We start from the raw sequence: 20,279 nt of genomic DNA on the forward strand, positions 1-20,279 counted from the left end.
GAGGTTGATGCAGAAGGATCTCGAGGTTGAGGCTAGCCTCAGAAACTTAATGAGACCTTGTCTTGAAATTAAAAAAATGAAAAGGGCTGTGGATGTAGCACATTGTTAAAGTGGCGACCCCCCTGAGTTCAATCCCTAGTACTGCAAGAAGAAAAAAAAAGGCTACATTAGAACAACAATCTAGATTTTCAACTTGAAGAGTTTAATGAGAAACTCTTAGGCTCCGTCCTTCTTGCACTACTTTGTAATTAATTTTAAACAATATTTCTTTAAAATAAGATGCCCTTGCTAATGTAGATTACAATTCAATAAAAACAAATGATACAGAAAAGTGTACTATGTCAACTGGTTCATAAAATAAATGAGAAAAATACATGTCTAGAAAATGAGGATGAATAAAAGGGTAATCAAAGTATGTACTACTCTGCCCACTACCCCCTCCTTTAAAAAGAAAAAAAAAAAAAAAACAACCAAAGTAAATAGCCAGTAAAGAGAATTCTATAAAATCAGCGGGTGGTTCTGATGAGTTAAATTGGTACCTGGCTTTCAGCATTTGCAAAGGGAAAAAATAATTGAATTTCTTTTAAAAAAAGAAGAGTTTTTTTATTAAGAAGTACCAGAAAATATAGAGTCTTGTTTAGTTTTAAAGGTGTAGTTACAAATTTGTCCCAGGTCACATGTTTGTTCCTCTTTTAAGTAGTCCTATAAGGAAACGAATTACTAAAAACTGTGAGGTGGCCTTCTGTTATTTCTTCATGGGAACCATATATAAAATGAAAAGAAGATTGAAAATGCACCCATCAATAGTTTTCTAAACTTTTCTGCTTTGAAAGGATTGTACCTTCCACATCACATCTCAAGATCTAAATTATTATTAAGTGAAAAGTGAAAAAAAAATAAGGTAAGCTTGCTTATCTAAGTAAATAAGTTTATATATTGACCTGAGCTCTTTCATATGAGAACATTTGCATTGATAGAAAATATTAATTTGATATTTACCTTTCAACTGGTGTAGAGTTTTTAAATTAAAGTCAAATCCACAGAGTCTAACTGGAAGAAAGACAATGAGAGGTGGTTGGACTTGAAAGGACATTATTATGAAGTGGTACAGAATTATTTATTTTAATTTATTTTGGGGTCTACTGAGACAACTTTGTCAAATATTGTAAAATACGCAGTATTTTCATTCTCTAGCATTTATATTTCTACACCAGCACTCCTGGTTTCATTTTACCTACAAATTCCATGTAACAAAAATGTTTATTTTCTGTAGGATAGTCCAGGGTACTCTTGCTTGAAAATTTTCTGATGTCTGTCATTCTAAACAAGGAGGCATGATGATTAGCTCACTTTCATAATGGTTATAAGTATATACTGCCCTCCTAATATCATCTTGTAATTTCTGTAATTTCAAGAAATGAAAGAAATATTTTCATAAATGCATATTCAATGATTTACTCAGCTTAAATATATAGTCATCTTTGAAAAGAGAAATATCCGATGGTCGTTTGACTTAAGAATACTGTATTACCTTAATGATTAATAGTATGACTGATATTGTGAACTAATGTATGCTCAGTGGTTAAGTAAATAGATTTTGTTATTCATGCATGGATTTTAAAATATTTATTGAGTATCTGTTGTCCGTGCATCATTTTAGATGCTAGGAATACAGCAATGAGTAAGATATCCCTACTGTCATGTGGCTTGCATTTTACTAAACAACAAAACTGAAGACATTTTCCAACTCTCCCTTTTTGGTTGTGTGATATTAGGAAATTTATATGTCTTCATACCTGATTCTTGGGTGCATCACCTGTAAAATGCAGATAATCTATCTAAGAGGGATATTTTGAGGATTCAGTGTCATGAAGTACTTTATCAAGTGCCTAGTACATACTATATGTTCAGTAGTGGTCATTGCTTTTGCCATTATCATAAACAGCAATTATTTAAAAATTGTTATTCTTTCTATTAACAGTAATTCTTTTCTTACCAAAATGACTCACAAAAAGAGTTGAGAGGGACTGGGGTTGTGGCTTAGTGGTAGAGTGTTTGCCTAGCATGTGTGAGGTAGTGGGATAGAATCAGCACCACATTAAAAACAAACAAATAGGGTCCATCGACAACTAAAAAATATTTTAAAAGAGTTGTGATATGAATGAATAATATCTTTCATATTTCTCTTCTTTAAAATCCCCAAGCTTTGTTCATTCTGTACAATGAAACAAGAGCCTTTGAAAAGAAGCGAAGATATCACACAAAGTAATACATATTTCTTCTATACCTTTTTTATTCTAATTAGTCACATATGACAGTAGAATGCATTTTGACACATCATACATAAATGGAGTATAACTTGTCATTCTTCTGGTTGTACATGGTGTAGAGTTACACAGGTCATGTAATCATATGTACATAGGGTAATAATGTTTTATTCATTCTACTATCCTTCCTACCACCATACCCCATCCCCTCCCTTTACTGCCCCCTGTCCAATCCAAAGTACCTCTGTTTCTCCCTACCCCCCCCCACCTTATTGTGAATTAGTACCCGTATATCAGAGAAAACATTAGGCCTTTGGATATTTGGAACTGGCTTATTTCACTTAGCATGATATTCTCCAACTCCATCATCTATTTACCAGCAAATGCCATAATTTTGTTATTCTTTAAGGCTGAATAATATTCCATTGTGTATGTATGCCATATTTTTCTTTATTCATTCATCTGTTGAAGGGCATCTAGGTTGGTTCCAGAGTTTAGCTGTTTTGAGTTGAGCTGCTATAAACATTGATGTCTTCTATATCTTTGAAGTAAGAGATATCATACCAAAAATCAAGACCCATTTCTAGCCTTCAAGACATACGCAATTTAGAGGAAGTTGACGAGGTACTACAGGTATTGCTTCTGCTATTGAATAATCCATTTGTAAAATCACAATAATAATAATAAAGACCATAGAGTATTTCCATTTGAAAACAGATTATAGAGCTAAGACTTAAGCCTCAGAAATTTAAGGCTTCAATAGGTACCTTAAAACTCCTTTAAAAATAATGAATAACACAAAGCACATGTTTGTATTGGTTCATTTTAGTTATACATGACAATAGAATTCATTTTGACATAATGATAAAAACATGGGATATACTTTGCTCTAATTCATTCCTCAGTACTTCCCCTTTACCTCCCTGCCTTCCTTCTGCTGTTTGTTCCCTTCCCTTTCCTCTATTCTACTGATCTTTCTGCATATGTGTATATAGGAACGTTATGGCAGATTCATTCCACTGTCTTTCCTTTTCCTGTCCCCCTCCCTTCCTTTCATTTCCCTATGTCTACTCCACTGATCTTCTATTTTTTTAATCCCCCCCCACATTTGGTATATAAGGTTTAGAGGAGATGTACAGATAATAGTAGCATAATAGTTGGGAGAATCCAAGGACAAATCAAAATCCTCCTTTGTGTTGCTGTTAGTAGAGGAGCACAATTTGATAATTCAGGAAGTTTTCTAAACTAATAATACAATTAGGCTCAAGAAGAATTTAGATAAATACTCTTTAGGAGTGTTTTTCCTAAAGGGGAATACAGGAAAGGGTTATTAAGGGAAAACTAGGGATGTTGAGGTTGATACTTGGCCAGAAATCATCCTTTTCCACAAAACAATGCTAGGTATCCTTGTCAGAGAAGAAAATAGGGCAGATCCCAAATAGCATTTTCTTTATTTGCATGTGTTATTTGGAACCATTGTGATAAATACCTGTGAATAGACATTTCTCCAAAGACATTGTACAAATGATCAAAAGACATATGAAAAGGTGTTCAACAACTAGTAGTCAGATAAGTATATTGAAACCACAGTGAGATATCACCTCACCCATTAGGATACTACTAAAACCCATAATAATAATATCAAACATTGAAGATGTGGCAAAATGGAACCTCTGTACACAGTTGGTGGGATTGAAAAGTATAATCACTATGGAAAATGGCATGAAAGTGTCTCAGAAATGTGAAAACAGAACTACCCTATGATCCAGCAATCCCTCTTCTGGTACTTATCCCAAAGAAATGAAAGCAGTCCTTGAAGAGATATTCATGCCACTACATTCATAGAAATGCTATTCACAATAGTCAAGAGGTAGAAGCAACCCAAGTGTCTGTCAGTGGATGAACAGATAAACAGAAAGTGATAAAGACATATTGTGGAATATAACTTGGCCCTAAAAAGGAAGAAAATTCTGTCACATGCTACAACATGAATGAACCTTCAGGACATTATGTTAAGTGAAATAAACCAAGCACAGAAAGATAGAATATGATTATGAAGTATGTAAAGTAGTCGAATTTTAAGAAGAGTGGAATGATGGTTGTTGGGGGAGAGGAAAAAAAGAAGTTTATAATGGGTATAGTGTTTCAGATTTATAAGAAGAACTTTCCAGAGATGTTACACAGCAAAATGAATATCCTTAACAGTACTGAACAATATGCACAATATGCTTAAAATGCTTAAGATGGAAAATTTTGTGTCATGTGGTTTTTATCACAAAATACATTTAATAATTTTTAAAATATAAGCAATTATCCAAATTTCACTACCTTATCCAAATGTGATTTCGACCTATTCACATTCGTTTTTTAAATCAAGTTCAGCTCCTTCCAAAAGCATATGCATTCCTTCCTCTGGGTACAAAAATGAGGCAAATGCTTATAGCTACAGGAATATAGGTTTGGCTATGTGTTGCATAAGAATGTTTACAAGATGTAAAAAAATTATTGGTTATTTATACATCTGTTGTTAAAAAGCTGTAGATTTGTTTCCTGTAGAATTTTAAGTGCCGCATTAAATCATGTTATTTAATGCTAACAGATACCCTCAGAATTATGTAGTATGAGGGGTTTAAAAGGAGAGAGTACATTTTCCCCTTTTTTATAGATGACTTTAAAATCCTTACAGGAACATTTATTATATTCCCATTTACCACCACTGGGTCTCATTAGTTTTGAAGATTTTTTTCAATTTCCTTATATGCCCATTTCCTTTTGGCAATATCTTGCTTTTCCTTTTTAAATTTGAACTTGAATATTAAAACAGATGCAAAGAAGACTACTACTTACACATAAACTCTTGAACTGCATTTTTATCATTTGCTCTGTGGAAAAAAACCCAATTGTATGAAATTGATAGCAACATTTTAGTATATCCTCAGGTCCCCAGGGAAAAGCAATGTGCTTAGACAGATGATCTGATTTTATGAGCACATAGCTGAAGTCTAGCACTGAACATTTGTCTTTATGCTCCTACTTTTTTCAAGGACTATGAAAGCATATTAGGCACTGATTTCACTTTCCAACAATGGACTACAAAACCTATGACACTACCTAGCATTTGCATTGCTGTTTTTCATGATGAACATCAAAGTATAGATCACTTTCAGCATAGAATCTTAATCTGAGCTTGTTAATAAGAAAACAAGAACCATACTATATGAATTTACTCTATTATCTATCCTCACCAAGGACTGTAATTTGGATTCCACTCAAATATGAATTAGTTTAAATGTTGCTCTGCTGTGACTAGTGTTGAATTTATTCATTATGCTGTAATATTTTACTTATGAAACTGCATTTGGAAATCCTTTGGTGTATATCAGATGAAATTACAGTGCTCAGGGATATTGATTATTGCTTGTAATTGCCATCATAATAGCCAACAATTCTCTCTTTCTTTGTCTTTCTTCTACTTCTTAATTATATACCAAACCAAATCAATATCCAACATATTGGGCCACTTACATTGTCTTAAAAATCCAATTGTTCACCTTCATAAATATGCAAAGGATTGAAGATTTTATCTCCAAACATTGAGTAAAAGAGCTGCATGCTGCCGAACTTCCCATATGAACATACGAGAGTATTGCTTTATAGGATTAGCTATTTGTAATTGACATTTTGTCACCTCCAAAGTAACCATGGGGCAGGGGCAGAGAGGTAAGGAGGCTACTCCCTTATGCTGCCTGCAAAGAACTCTACTTCTTGCTTACTAGTAAATCAGATGGCCAGAGGGGAAAACACAGGCTGGGATTGCTAAGCAGACATTAAAGAAGAAATCTGCCTCTTTATGGCACAGAGGAGATTATTTCAAAACCTGAAAAAGGAAGCACAATCAAATGAAAAGAGCACAATGCTATGAGTCACTTCTTCAATAAAATATAGTTATTCTTAATACTATTTATATACTGTTTCTCTATCCTGGGGATAAATTAGGTGCCTTTAGAAGCAGCAATAACTCTTTTAGGTTCTCATCAACTAAAGGGTGGCTTCTTTGTAGTGCTCACCCATGCATCCAAAATAATTAGGATGGTCTTTAAATCTTACTGCACGAACATGTTACAAACAAAAGAAGAGACATATGTTATGTAGTACTGTTTAAACGGATAATATTTGTTGAGCCTGGGTCTTTTAACCCAGGTGATTAGAACTTGGTATTAATCCAGTGAAGACTGGAGTACAGGTATAAGAGGGAAAGAGAAATAAACCATTTTGGAAGTTCCAGATACCAATTTTATCCATGTGCCTAATGACCTACATTATTTTTAGGTTAAGTCACTTTCATCTTCTGGATCATAGTTACTCTAATTGAAAAATGAAGGATTTGGCTTCTGGATGATTTCTGAGGTTCCTTCTAACTCTGATTCTGTAAGCCCTCATTATCACACTCTTGTCATTAGTCCCAAAGGAAAAAGGGTAATAATGTGGCTCAATTCAATATCACCTACATGCCAGATCCTATAAAAGGCATGCTTGTCCTGTGCCTTGAAAGGCCTAGATTCAAGTCTTAATGTACTCCCTAACTGCACAACCTAGCAGAGTGTATCGCAGTGTATCTGTTGAGAGCAATGCCTCTGGAGCCATTTGCCTGGGTTTGAAATTCAGTTCCACGAGTTACTAGCTGTGAGACCATGGAAAAGTTACTTAATTACTTTGTGTTTTGTTTCTCCCTCTGGAAAATGAAGATACTAACTGTAATAAAGTTGTTGAAAAATATTAAATGATAAAATGCTTTGTGCAATATTTAAAATGATGTGTGACACAAGCAAGCACTCAAATGTCATCTCTCAACAGTATTATGATAATTATTATTATCACTACTCCTAATAAACCTGTTTGTGTCTCAGTTTAATCATCTGTAAGATTAGGAAAATAGTATCAATTTTGCAGACATATGAGGATCAAAATAATGCATATAAATTGCATAAGCTGATGCCTGACCTTTGTAGGTGCTCAATAAATCAAGTCCACTTAAATGGAAGCAACTGTTCCTGTAGTTGGTACTTTCCAGCGAATTTTCCACTTCCCTCCCCACCAATCTTTTTTATCTTAGTTACAAAATCAATGCAAGCTCAAGTCAGAAAAGGTCAGGAAATAACCCTCCCATCCAAACATAACACAAATTATTATTTTTCCATGAACACATATACTTTTTTCTTTGAAAGATTATGTCCTATTGCTCATGTTCTTTTATGGCCTGCCTTCTTTCACTAGGTGTTATTTATAAACACTTTTCCTAGTGAACAGATATTCTTTTACAACACAATCTGAAATGATTGTATAGAATTGTATGTTTGTAAAATAATTGACTTAATAAAATACCAATCATTAGGTATTTGGGTGGAGGTTTTTGCTGTTTTAAATAACATTGCAATGAATGGTTTTTATATACATTGTCATACACATTGTTTCCTGAAGATAAACCCCTATAAGCATAATTATTGTGTAAACAAATGTGTATATAGTTAGTCTTTTGATACATAATGCCAAATTGCCCTCCAGAAAGACTTGTGAATCCCAACTCCTCTCTGCAACTCAACTCCTTAAAAATTTCTTTAACCTCAGAATACTAAATCAAAATTCTCCATTGTGAATATTTTTCAATAACTGGCAGGTAGAGTTCTGCTTTTCCCCTTTAAATGCATATGCTTTTGTTCTATAAATATGGAAGCTAGAAATCAGTCTTAAAATCATCTAGTGATTTATGCATTTGGGCACTTTTCCTTAGCAAGGAGATTTTGTTTTGTACATTTAATTGTAGCAACAGAATGCACTGCTTTGTTTAGCAGTGCATTTCACTGCCCAGGTGACACAGTAGAGTAATTAATATTAAGGACTTTTGAACCCAGATGACTTAGGTTCCAATTCTGTCATTCACTTGCCAGGTGAATTTAGGTATGTCACTTAACATCTTTAGGCCTTCATTTCCTTAAATACACAATGAAGAAAATAATATGACCTATTTCATATGAATGAAGACTAAGTGAGATAATGACTCCATCACAACACATAGCACCTAGCCCTCAGTTGGCATAAAGTATATGTGGAAAGAAATATACTTCCTGTGCTAGTCAGATTTGTATCACTGTGACTAAAAATGCCTGACAAGAACAATTTAGAGGAGCAAAAGTTTACTTTGGGACTCATGGTTTTGGAGGTTTAGTCCACGGTTAGCCAACTCCATTGCTCTGGGCCTGAGGTAAGGCTGAACATCATGGCAGAAGGGTATGAAAGAGGAATGCTGCTCACATCATGGCATCCAGGAAGCAGAAGGCGGGAGGGTGAGGACAAGATGTAATCCCCAAGGACATGCTCCCAAAAACCTACTTCCTCCAACCATGTCCCATCTGCCTATAATTACCACCCAGTACAGTCTTTTTAATTACTAATTCATCAAATGGATTAATTCACCAATTACCTTACAACTCTCATCATCTAATCATTTCACCTCTAAATATTGCTATATTGAATAACCCATGAACTTTTAGGGGGACACCTCTTATTCAAACCTTTATTTGTTTTTGGCAACTTCTTCCAGGTAAATATAGCACTACTGTTTATGGAAGACCTACATTACAATATTTATGAAACCTCTAGCAGTAATTCAAATCTGTCAGCAGCATAACCCCATTTATATGAAGTTCTATGAGAAGCAATATGAATGTTTGGTGGGAAAAATACAGAATAGTGGTTGTCTCTGGTAATGGAGATAGGAATGTACTTAAAAAGTTGAGAGGACACTTCCTAGTGTGATCAGAATGTTCTACATCTTGATAGGGGTTTGGTTTGCAAAAGGGCTTGCATTTGTCAAATCTCAGCAAATGTGTACTTTAAATTGTGCATTTGATCATGTAAAAATTACATTGAAATATCTGTAAAAGTATCAAACTCTAGATCATATGAAGCTGAAATATGTGAATGGAAATAAACTGCTGTATGCAGTATACTTCAAAATGCTTAAATAACTGAGAGGAACTGATGGGTAGAAGAGTGAAGTGATATATAGGTGGTTGATAAAGGGAATATAGTCAAATCTTAACTGTAGAATCTAGTTGAGTGTATAGGTGTTTATTATAACGTTCTTTGATTTGACTGTGTGTTAGATAATTTTTTAAGACAAAATGTTGGGTGAAAATATGACAAAAAGCTAGTTTCCAAGGTTTGATAGTGAGGAACAGTGGTGTTCAGCCCATTCTAATTATCAAAATTCCTGATGATACTTATCTTTCTGTATTGAATAAAAGACAGAAATATTGCAAATAATAAGAAATGTAGATTGTTAGTGTTCACTAGCCAGAAAGTCAGGAAATGCAAGACTTCTTTGTTCCTCTTGAAAGTCTAAATGAGGAAAGCTGTAAATGAGAAAAGAAAAGAAGAAAAGAAGACAGAGACCACCACAGGCAATTTAAAGTTCCCTCTTGGGTATATGAAAATTTCTAAGCCCCTCTGATTCCTCTGAGCTCTGTCATAGCATTATTTGAAATTAGTGGAGTTTGTTTTTTTGTAGCAGTGAGATTTGGTATTATAGCCCAAACTTTTGTGTTTTCTCCCCTACAGGCATTTTCTGTTCAAACATGGATCTGGTTCTTCTGCTATCTTCAGTGCTGCCAGTCAGAACTACCCTCTGACATCCAATACCGTGTACTCGCCCCCTCCCAGACCACTTCCTCGAAGCACCTTTTCTCGACCTGCCTTTACCTTTAACAAACCTTATAGGTGCTGTAATTGGAAGTGCACAGCCTTGAGCGCCACTGCAATTACGGTGACTTTGGCCTTGTTACTAGCCTATGTGATTGGTAAGCCCTTTACATGCCTACATTTTCTTCTTAATCGAAGTCTTATTTTACTCGTGATGAGGGTGGGTTTTTCTCTCCACTCTGGGGTGTACAAATTTGGATCACAGCTTAGTATTATAAATAACAAATGGATTTCTAATTTGTTTTTTTTTTTTTTTTCATTTCTTAACCTTAAATACTCCTGCAGAGAGTAAGGAATGCTCTTTGAGAAGAAATATTTATACTACTAACACAGTCTTATTGATTGCAATTACTGTAGTTAACCATTTTCCTTTCAATTAAAAGGTTGTTATGGTTTTCTCATTAGAAGTCATAAGTACTAATCTACAATAGCTTCTTAAATTACAGTTAAACGATAATACTGCCACTGAATTTTCAGGTAGCAATTTCATTAAAGCAGTAGTTATTTGGAAACTATCAGAAAATCCAGTGCACAATTTTTCCCAAGAATTCAGATTTTTACACTGAGATAAAAAATTGTATCCTTATTTTCATTAGGTAATTGAAAATTGTGTGGTTACTGTGTTTGAGAAGGTGTAAAAAACAGTTGTAAGGCACTTGTTATACTTATAGGAAAAATATTGCTGCTGTTCTTGAGTAACCCTGATTAAAGTTGTCCTCATTTAATAGCAAATTGTATTGATTTTTTCTGGATAGAATTGTATTTTGACTTAATATTAATTTACTTGCTTGAGTGGTTCTGAAGTCTAAAATGTAAATTAAGAAAATGTATTTTGTGGAAGTACTATTCTTAGAATGAATAGAATGTCATGATAGGAAAAAAAAATTCTATCCAGATATGTCACTAGTAACTTATTTTCAGGTTTAATCCAGTTTGCTAATTGAAGAAGAATTACCCACTAAGACATAATGAATATGATTCTGAGAAGTAGTTAAAATGGGAATTGGCCTTTATTATAATTATAAATAATAAACTATGTTTGGTTGGTTCCCATTTATCTAGAGTGTGAATAATAAGAGAGTTCACATAACCATTTTCCATTGGAGTCATAAAATAGGGGATGGTAAGTAAAAAACCATGTTTTATAGGAAGGTTACTGAAGATGTCAACAATATAGGATCATAGCCTATGTTGATGTTCAGGATTCTCTCTTTTATATTTCCATCACATAATCTAGATATATTTAAATAATGATGCTATTAAATGTGAATGTTAGTCTATAATATTAAAATGTGTGGTATCTTTTATCTCAGGTATTTCAGGATAAACCAACATGTAGGTTTATTTCATTTATAATACCTGTAATATGAATTACTACTTAAGGGATGAAGGTGGGAGATGAAAAATTACTGTACCTCAAAAATGATTTTAATATGAAATCATCCAATACAAGAAATAATTTGAGAAATTTAAATATAATTAAAGACTATTTAAAATGTTCTTATTCAATTATGAGACCAACTATTGTGTTCTGGGTTCATTTCCATTACCTTTTACTGAATAGAGAGGTAATGTTTTAGATACAAGAATGAACCCTTGGTATAAACAAATTCAGGTAATAGCAAACTCATCATTCACGTGTTTGCATGGCATTTATAACTATGTTTCTATTTAAATTTATTCTGAAGGCTATTCCTGAATCAAAATTTTCATTATGTATTCTGAGACATGTTTAATTAGGCTGTGCATTTATTCATTTATTCATTTACTAAATGAAAGTAGAATTCATTCATTTCAAGAACTGCCTTTTTGAATAGGTAAACAATGGTATATCAACATGGCATGACAGTAAGGCAGTGTAGACTGTGAGTAAGGTTATGAGCATAGATTTTCAATCCTCTGTCACTTAGGTATGTTGCCATGGGCAAATTATTTAACCTTTTCAAGCTTCCAATTTCTCATCTGTAGAATAGTTATTAAATAGTGCCTATAAGATGGGATTGTGATGAGAATGAAATGAGTTAATATAACCAAAGCACTGAAATGGGGCTTAAAATATGGAAAGTGGCCTTCAAATGTTTACTATTATTACTATTACCATTATTATCATTATAATTATTATTGAGTACTAAAATTCACTCAGAATGGACCATGACTGTTTTACTGACAGGGCCTGGCACACAACATTCCTTTCAATGAAAGTTTGCTGAAAAAATGAATTATGCTAATTTATTTACCTGTATTAGCTCACTTAATTCTCACAACATTCCTTGAGAGTATCAGTTTTATGAGGAAACTGAGGCACAGCAAATTTAAGAGGTCACATTACTAAGAAGTGAATATCCTGAGCTTTGAGAGCAGACTGATTTCAGAGCACACACCCTTGAGCACTAGGCCTAGCTGCCTCTTTTTTAGCACTGTAGTAAACTTCATACTTCATTTACTTCTTGGACTACTAAATAAATCCAGCAGATTTTTTTCTTTAAATTACAATTCAATTAGATGTACCAGGTCCTCAATTGCAATGGTGAGTGCAACTGATATGTTGATCAGTGACAGTTACCTTTTGAAATTATTTACTATGGGATTTTCTAGATGCAGAAAGAACTATCAGGCCAAATACTGGCACAGAAGGTTTAGTGAATGAAAAAATGAGGAGATGTTTTTGTCAAACACTGTAACTTTCTTCCTGTTTCTGTCACAATCTGGACATTGTGTGACTTTGGATAAATCACTAAAAAATCTCTTCCTTGATTTATTCCATCAGTGCTATATTGCTGACCATCTCAGGAGGGTAGAGTAAGAATTCATAAATACACATTCAGGTGAAAGATGCCCCATAAGAACTGTAATATATAAGATGATTTTTAAATGACTTTCTGTGGTTGAAATAAAATAGTATTATATTTCAAAATATAAAACCATTTCACTTTTGACTCTTGTTGAATCTGTAAGAGTCATCATTTTTTACAATCCCTTTTGCAGTTTCTCTACAACCCAAGTAAAATCTTTCACTGAAACTATTTACTGTTTCTGTTTTCCATGCAAATTCCTTTCTGCTATTTCATTTCCCTCTATTATCCATTATACCTAACCTTTAGATAGTAATGGTTGTATGCTATGCTGCCCTCAATCCACTAGAGGAAATTACATCAATATCAAAGGGACATCAATAGATGTTCTATGCATTATGGCTCTATAAGTGGTCATTGGAAAGCAAAGGAAATCCAGTACATGAAAAGCATGGCAACCAACCCCATCCCCATATCTACCCACTATACCTTTTGGATCAGAATGAAAATAATTCCTTTGAATAAGTTTTGAAGTCATAAAGTTTGGTAAAGAAAGACACAGAGTGGTACTAATTATATGAAGACATCATGGACTGACTATTGTCATCACTTCTCCATAAATCTGTATTATTTTTGATCTGAATAAAAAAGTATGCCCCTATGCTTCATCCTCTCTGATATTTTGGCATCAGTGATGTATCAGTGCCAGTCAGAAACACATTTGCTTGAATTTACAAATCAGCCATGTGAAGTAGTAGTCAGAAAGACAGATGACCATATGCAAGGCATCAAGAAAAGGCGAGGTTAAGATACTTCATCAGTGGTTGTGAAGGGTACAAACAAAGTTTCTCTGGCAATCTCTGATGTTTTGAACAACTTTCTCCACAGTCAGCAGTTTATAAAAGAGGCAAGAGAAACTTACAAGAATACATTGTGACTGGGGTCAGATGGGCTCTTGCATTGAACCGCTTGGGGAGTAGAAGTTTCTGGCTCTTAGACCCAATATCATCAGTTAATGACATGAATGGTCTTTTTGCTTTGCCATGTAATTAGCAGTGATTCCTACCCTGTTGAGAGGATGCAGGTGGTATTAAAATTGTACAGATGAAATCATTTTTTCCATAAATTTTGCCATAATATGTTGTATGGTCCACATGTAAAAGGTTGATGAGAATGGATATTAGCAATACAGAATTAGGAAAGATAGAATACAGAACCCAGTTATCTGATTCAAAGTTTAGGAATGAAACTATGCAAAAGGGAAAAGGGCCCACTTCGCATTGTTCTCTGCAAGTAACACTGATTTTAGTGCTTTCTTCTACCTCCTTTATACTAGCCCAAATTGTCCTACTTTTCTGTGGCTGTTTTTACAGTAAAGTAGGAAAGGTGAAAATGTTAAAGTCAGAGGAGTGCAGTTGCTTCATTTTTCCCGTCTCACAACAAAAGTGCAAGAACCTGCCTATCGAGGGAAGCAATATAATGGAATGTGGCATGTTCTAATTTTGGAATATTCAAGATTTTTAATAAGAAAATAGAAATGGAGGTTTTTCCCCATTCAATCAAAAGCACTATGTCCCCTAATACAATATTTGCTAAATATGCTTGCCAAAACCATACATTTTAATTGCTAGCCACTTCATTAGTGTCTCTGTGCCTATGTTTCCTCATCTTTAAAATGGGAATGTTGATAATACCTTCCTCCAGGGTTTTGTTCATAATTAAAGGAAACAGAAGCATGTAAAACACCCAGGACATTGCTTAGCAGATCTAAATAAAGATTAATGATATTATCAGTGTTGTAGGATTTTTATGATGATTATTAATTTGAGCTGAGATAAGCATAATCAGCATATAATTTATCCTAACATGAACTGCTCATTTCCTTTCTTTCCAAAGTCATCTAAAACAATTTTTGGAGCCTAAATGTATGTCTCACAAGAATCCTCTAATGAGTTTGTTATTTACTTCTGCCTGTTCTAAAATAGCTATCACTTTTCCTTTATTTGCTAATTTCCTTCTGTGGTGTTTCACCTTTCAAATGGTTTTGTAATTTTATCTAGAAGCCATGTCTAGGTTGAAAAAATATTTTTATTATAACTTATTATAGCTTATAACATTCAAAAAGTGATTCAGCATAAAACGGTAAAAAAGCATTTTACATTATCCTATAGAAAACCATCAATCCTTTTGGTGTCATGCTTAATATCCAATTACTTCTTGCAGTAATAATGACCATAATGGCAGATCCTGTCTTACCACTGGCTTTTTCTTCACTTCAAGAATCTACCAACTTTCTAGCAATCTCTCAAAGCAAGAATCTGGAAAATAGTAGTGTAACATCAGTCTAATTACAAATCTGCCATTTGTGCATTTATCACAGCCCTACTTTAAAATAATTTATATATTCATCATACATCACCTTTTGGTGTAATATGTTCCATAAGTTTTATCTCCGTTAGGTTAAGTGGCAGTTTTACCTGCCAAAAATAAAAGTATGAATTCAATATAAATTAAATATTCTAAAATGACAGGATGGACCTTGTCACATAAAACTAATTTCCAGAACTATAGTTAGCTCTTGGTGCTCAGAATGAAGGCATTTTGATGAAAGGCAAATACTATACTTATTTTTTTTCTTAGAACCCCAGAATGCTGTGTACTTAAGATATATATAGTAAGAGGTGTTATTTCATAAATAAATGACTGGTGGACACTAAATACAGGTCTTGCATCAAGAGATACTTTCTCAAGGAGAAGAAGTTACCCTTCTAAGCTCTTCTCATATAGAAATTTCTTAGACCTCTTAGGGTAGGGAAGTTAAAATGAAATACATGTAAATTACATAAATATCCACTGGAAGGCATAGTAAAAGGGACACGGACAGCAGGTTAGTAATTTGGGAGATTCACATGCTTAAGAAATTGTAAAAGAGCAAGAATCAATGTTGCAAATTCAGAAGAAAAATCTCAATAAATTTATGATTTTATAGTAAATGATTTTATTTCTATCACATTGGGCTCTTGTTTAACACAATTTCTACCTCACCCAATTTTATGTATATAATAAATATATAGATATGTTATGTAAATATTTTAGATGCATATCACAAAAGTTGTTAAGCTATATATATTCCAAACTGATCAAGAATAAACTAAATTAGAGCAATGTCTTTTAAACAGATAACAGGTTAACCCAGTTTATTTATTTTTTTGACTTTTTAAAAATTTGACATCAGAATGCATTTTGATTCATTGTACACTAATTGGGCACAACTTTTCATTTCCCTGGTTGTACATGATGTACAGTCATATCATTAGTGCAATCATACAAGTACCTAGGTAATGATGTCAATCACATTCCAACATCTTTCCCACTCCCCTGACCCCTTCCCTCCCCTCACTTGCCTCTGGCCAATCCAAAGTTCCTCCATTCATCCCTTGCTGCCCTCCCCCATTAGGAATCAGCATCCGCATTTCAGAGAAAACATTTGGCCTTTAGTGTTTTGGGATTGGCTTATTTCCCTTAGCCTGATATTCTCCAGTGCCATCCCATTTACCTGCAAATGTCATAATTTTATTCTCCTTTAAAGCTGAGTAATATTCCATTGTTTATATGCACTACAGTTCCTTTATCCGTTCATCTGTTGAAGGGTATCTGGGTTGGTTCCATAGTTTAGCTATTTTTAATTGAGCTGCAATAAACATTGATGTGACTGAATCACTGTAGTGTGCTGATATTAAGTCTTTTGGAGGTTAACCCATTTTAAACTCCAGAAATTTGAATAAATTTTCATATGGAACACTCAGAATAGGGGTAAACTATCACCAATAAAATATCTGACTTGTTGCAGTGAGCACCAAGAGGTGGCATATTACAAAGTGGGGACTTATCCATTTGAGGTTCAGCAGCATTCCCTTCATAGAGAAGTGAAAACATATGTTTTCATAAATGCAAATATATAGTAATAGCAAATGTTGCAAAAAAAAATGGATACAAATGCCTAGCAGGAAATGAAAATAGTAAGCAGAAACAGATCATGAAAGGTATTTTAAGTCATGGTAAGGAGCTTGAAATTTATTCCAAGAACAAATGGGGAGGGTTTTTTTAATGGTTTTTCATTAGGGCATGAAAATTATTTGGTCCAACTTACATTTCGAAAAATCATCCTAATGGCAGTACTGAGTTGGGTTTGGTAGGCAGTGTGATGAAAGTTGTAAAACTGAAGCCATGAAGACAAATTAGGAAACTATAATAGTAATACAGGTGAGTGATAGTGAGAGCATAAACTTCTGGGAATGGAAAAGGAGATGGAATTAAGAAGTACTTAGAAGATAAAACACACTTGACTTACTGACTTATTAGATGTGGCAGGAAAAAGAAGAGTTGTTGTCTGATATAGGGCCTGGGTAGCTGGTGATAATGTTAGCCAAGGTAGGAAATTGAGGAAATAGATATAATAGAAATAAAAAGGATCATAAAAGACTATTATGAACAATTGTGCATCAACAAATTGGATAACTTAGAAGAAATGAATAAACTTCCTTATGCATATCACCTACCAAGACTGAATTATAAAGATATAGAAGATCTTAACAAATAAATAAAATAAGGAGATTGAATTAATAATAAAAAGCCTCCTGTCAATGAAAAGTCCAGGATCAGATGGCTTCACTGATGAATTCCACCAAACACTTACAGAAGAATGAATTCCAATTATTCTTAAACTATTTCAAAAAAATGAAAAAGAGAGAATACTTCCAAACTGATTTTACAAGGCCTGCATCACCCTAATACCAAAGCCAAACAAAGACACTACAAAAAAGAAAAAAAATAAACATAAAAGAAAAACTTCAGCCAATATCCCCAATGACAATAGCTGTAAAAATCCTCAACAATAGTAGGAAACTTAATTCAAGAGCACATTGAAAATTTCACTAGCCATGATCAAGTGGGATTCACCCCACTAATGCAAGGATATTTCAATGTATATAAATCAGTAGGTGATACATTACATTAACAAAATGAAGGTCAAAAACATGTGATCATTTCAATGCATGCATGAAAAACATTTAACACAATTCAGTATCACTTTCTGATTAAAAGATTTCAAAAAATTAGGCATAGAAGGAATGTTTCTCAACAGACTAAAGACCATAAATGACAAAACAATGGCTAATATCATATTCAATGGGGAAAATTTGAAAGATTTTCCCCTAAGATTCAGAGTAAGACAAAGATGCCCACTCTTACCACTTCTGTTCAATACGATACTGAAATTCCCAGTCATAGAAAGGAGGCAAAAGAAATAAATGGCATCCAAATTGGAAATGAGAAAGTCAAATAATCACCATTTGCAGATAGCAAATATTTACTATTCACAGCAAAAACTTTCAAAATCCATCCATCTTTTTGAAGTGTACAGTACATTATTGTCATCTATAGTCACCCTACTCTACAGTAGCACACCAGAGTTTCTTGCTCCTAACTGTAACTTAGTATCCTTTGACCAACTTTTCCCAATCCCTCCTTCCCTCCTACTCTCCCTAACCTCTGGTAACCATCATTCTACTCATCCTCTATGAGAACTTTTTTAGATTCCACATGAGTAACATCATGTGGTACTTGTCTTTCTGTGCCTGGTTTATTTCATTTAGCATAATAATCTCTTGTTCCTTCCATGTTCTTGTAAATAACATGATTCCATTCATTTTATGGATGAATTCCATTGTGTACCTGTATCATATATTCTTTCAATATAATCTTATATGTATAGTAGTTCCACCCTACTTATGGGGGACACATTCTAGGACCTCCAGCAGATGCTTAAAACTACAGATAGTACTGAACCCTATGTATATCATGTTTTTTCCCTATACATGCATGTCTAAGTTTAATTTATAAATTAGGTATAGTCAGAGATTAACAATAATAGCTAGTAGTATAATAGAACAACCAGAACACTATATTATAATAAAAGTTGTGAGCATGTGCTGTCTCTTTCTCTCTCTCCAAATATCTTAATTCCTCATTATACTATGCTAATATTTTCAGGCTGCAGTTGACTACAAGTACCTAAAACCACTAAAAGGGAACCATAGATACAGCAGGGACTTATGTATTAAAAAACCCTAGACTCTGTGAAAAAAAAAAAAAAAACTATTAGAACTAATAAATGCATTCAGTAAAGTTGCAGGATACCAAATCAACATACAAAAATTTGTATCATTGCTCTACCCTAACAGTGAATTATTTGAAAAAGAATTCGAGAAAACAATTCCATCTACATTAGCTACAAAAATTAAAATAAAATAAAATGACAGGAATAAATTTAACAAACGAAGCATAAGTTCTCTAAGGTAAAAACTACTGTAATCTCAGTGACTCAGGAGACTAAGGAAGATTGTGAGTTTAAGACTAGTCTCGGCAGCTTAACGAAGCCCTAAGCAACTTAAAGAGGCCCTAAGCAACTTAGTGAGACCCTGCCTCGAAATTAAAAAAAAAAAATTATAAAAAGGACTGGGGATATAGCTCAGAGGTAAAGTGCCCCAGAGTACAATTCCCAGTACCAAAAAAAAAAAAAAAAAAATGCACACACACATATAAATATAAATATCAACATTGAAGAGAATATAAAAAAAGTGTAAAGGGCTCCCATGAAGAATCAAAATTTTAAAATTTCCATTCTACCCAAAGAGATCTACAGAATTAGTGCAATCTCCATCAAAATACCAATGATATTCTTAAAAATAGAAAAGTAAACCTCAAAATTTTATGCAAATGCAAAGACCCTAAATAAATAAAACAACCTTGAGCACAGATATCAAAGCTAGAAGTATCACAATACCTGACCTTAAAATTTATTACAAAATATACTAAACAAGACAACATGCTACTTATATAAAAACAGACTCACAGAATAGATAGAATAGACAACTTAGAAGTAAATCTACACATTTACATCAAACTGATTTTTGACAAAGGCACCAAGAACACAAAATAGAGAAAGGACAGTATCTTCAATAAATAGGACTGGGAAAACAGGATATCTACATGCTGAACAATGAAATTAGATCCTTATCTAATGTCATATACAAAAGAATGGATTAAAGACCCAAAACTATGAAACTACGAGAAGTAAACACAGGGGAAAAGCTCTATGTCACTGGTCTGGGCAGAAACATTTTGGATTTGATCTCAAAATCACAGGCAACAAAAGCAAAAGTAGACAAATGATTTTGCCTTATGCTAAATGATGTTTGCACACCAAAGGAAAAAAATCAAGAGTGAACAGATAACCTAAAGAATGGGAGAAAATATTTATGATATATCATCTGATAAACAGTTAATTTCTAAAATACATAAGGAAATCAGATAATTCAGTACCAAGAAAACAAATAACTCAATGTAAAATAGGCAGAGCACTTGACTATACATTTCCCAAAAGAAGACACACACATGGTCA

General features: G+C 33.6%; 1 protein-coding gene across 7 annotated transcripts in view; it reads left to right on the forward strand.

Moving 5' to 3' along the window:
- TENM1 (teneurin transmembrane protein 1) overlaps positions 1–20,279 on the forward strand; it is a 753,664-nt gene that overhangs the window by 440,401 nt on the left and 292,984 nt on the right. For all 7 annotated transcript variants that reach the window (XM_079123321.1, XM_079123316.1, XM_079123318.1 and 4 more), the window contains one exon: positions 9,885–10,123. In XM_079123321.1, coding sequence (XP_078979447.1) covers positions 9,885–10,123 — 239 coding nt within the window. The remainder of the gene's footprint in view (positions 1–9,884; positions 10,124–20,279) is intronic.

This window comes from Sciurus vulgaris, assembly GCF_902686455.1.
Source record: "Sciurus vulgaris genome assembly, chromosome: X".
Classification (NCBI taxonomy): Eukaryota; Metazoa; Chordata; class Mammalia; order Rodentia; family Sciuridae; genus Sciurus; species Sciurus vulgaris.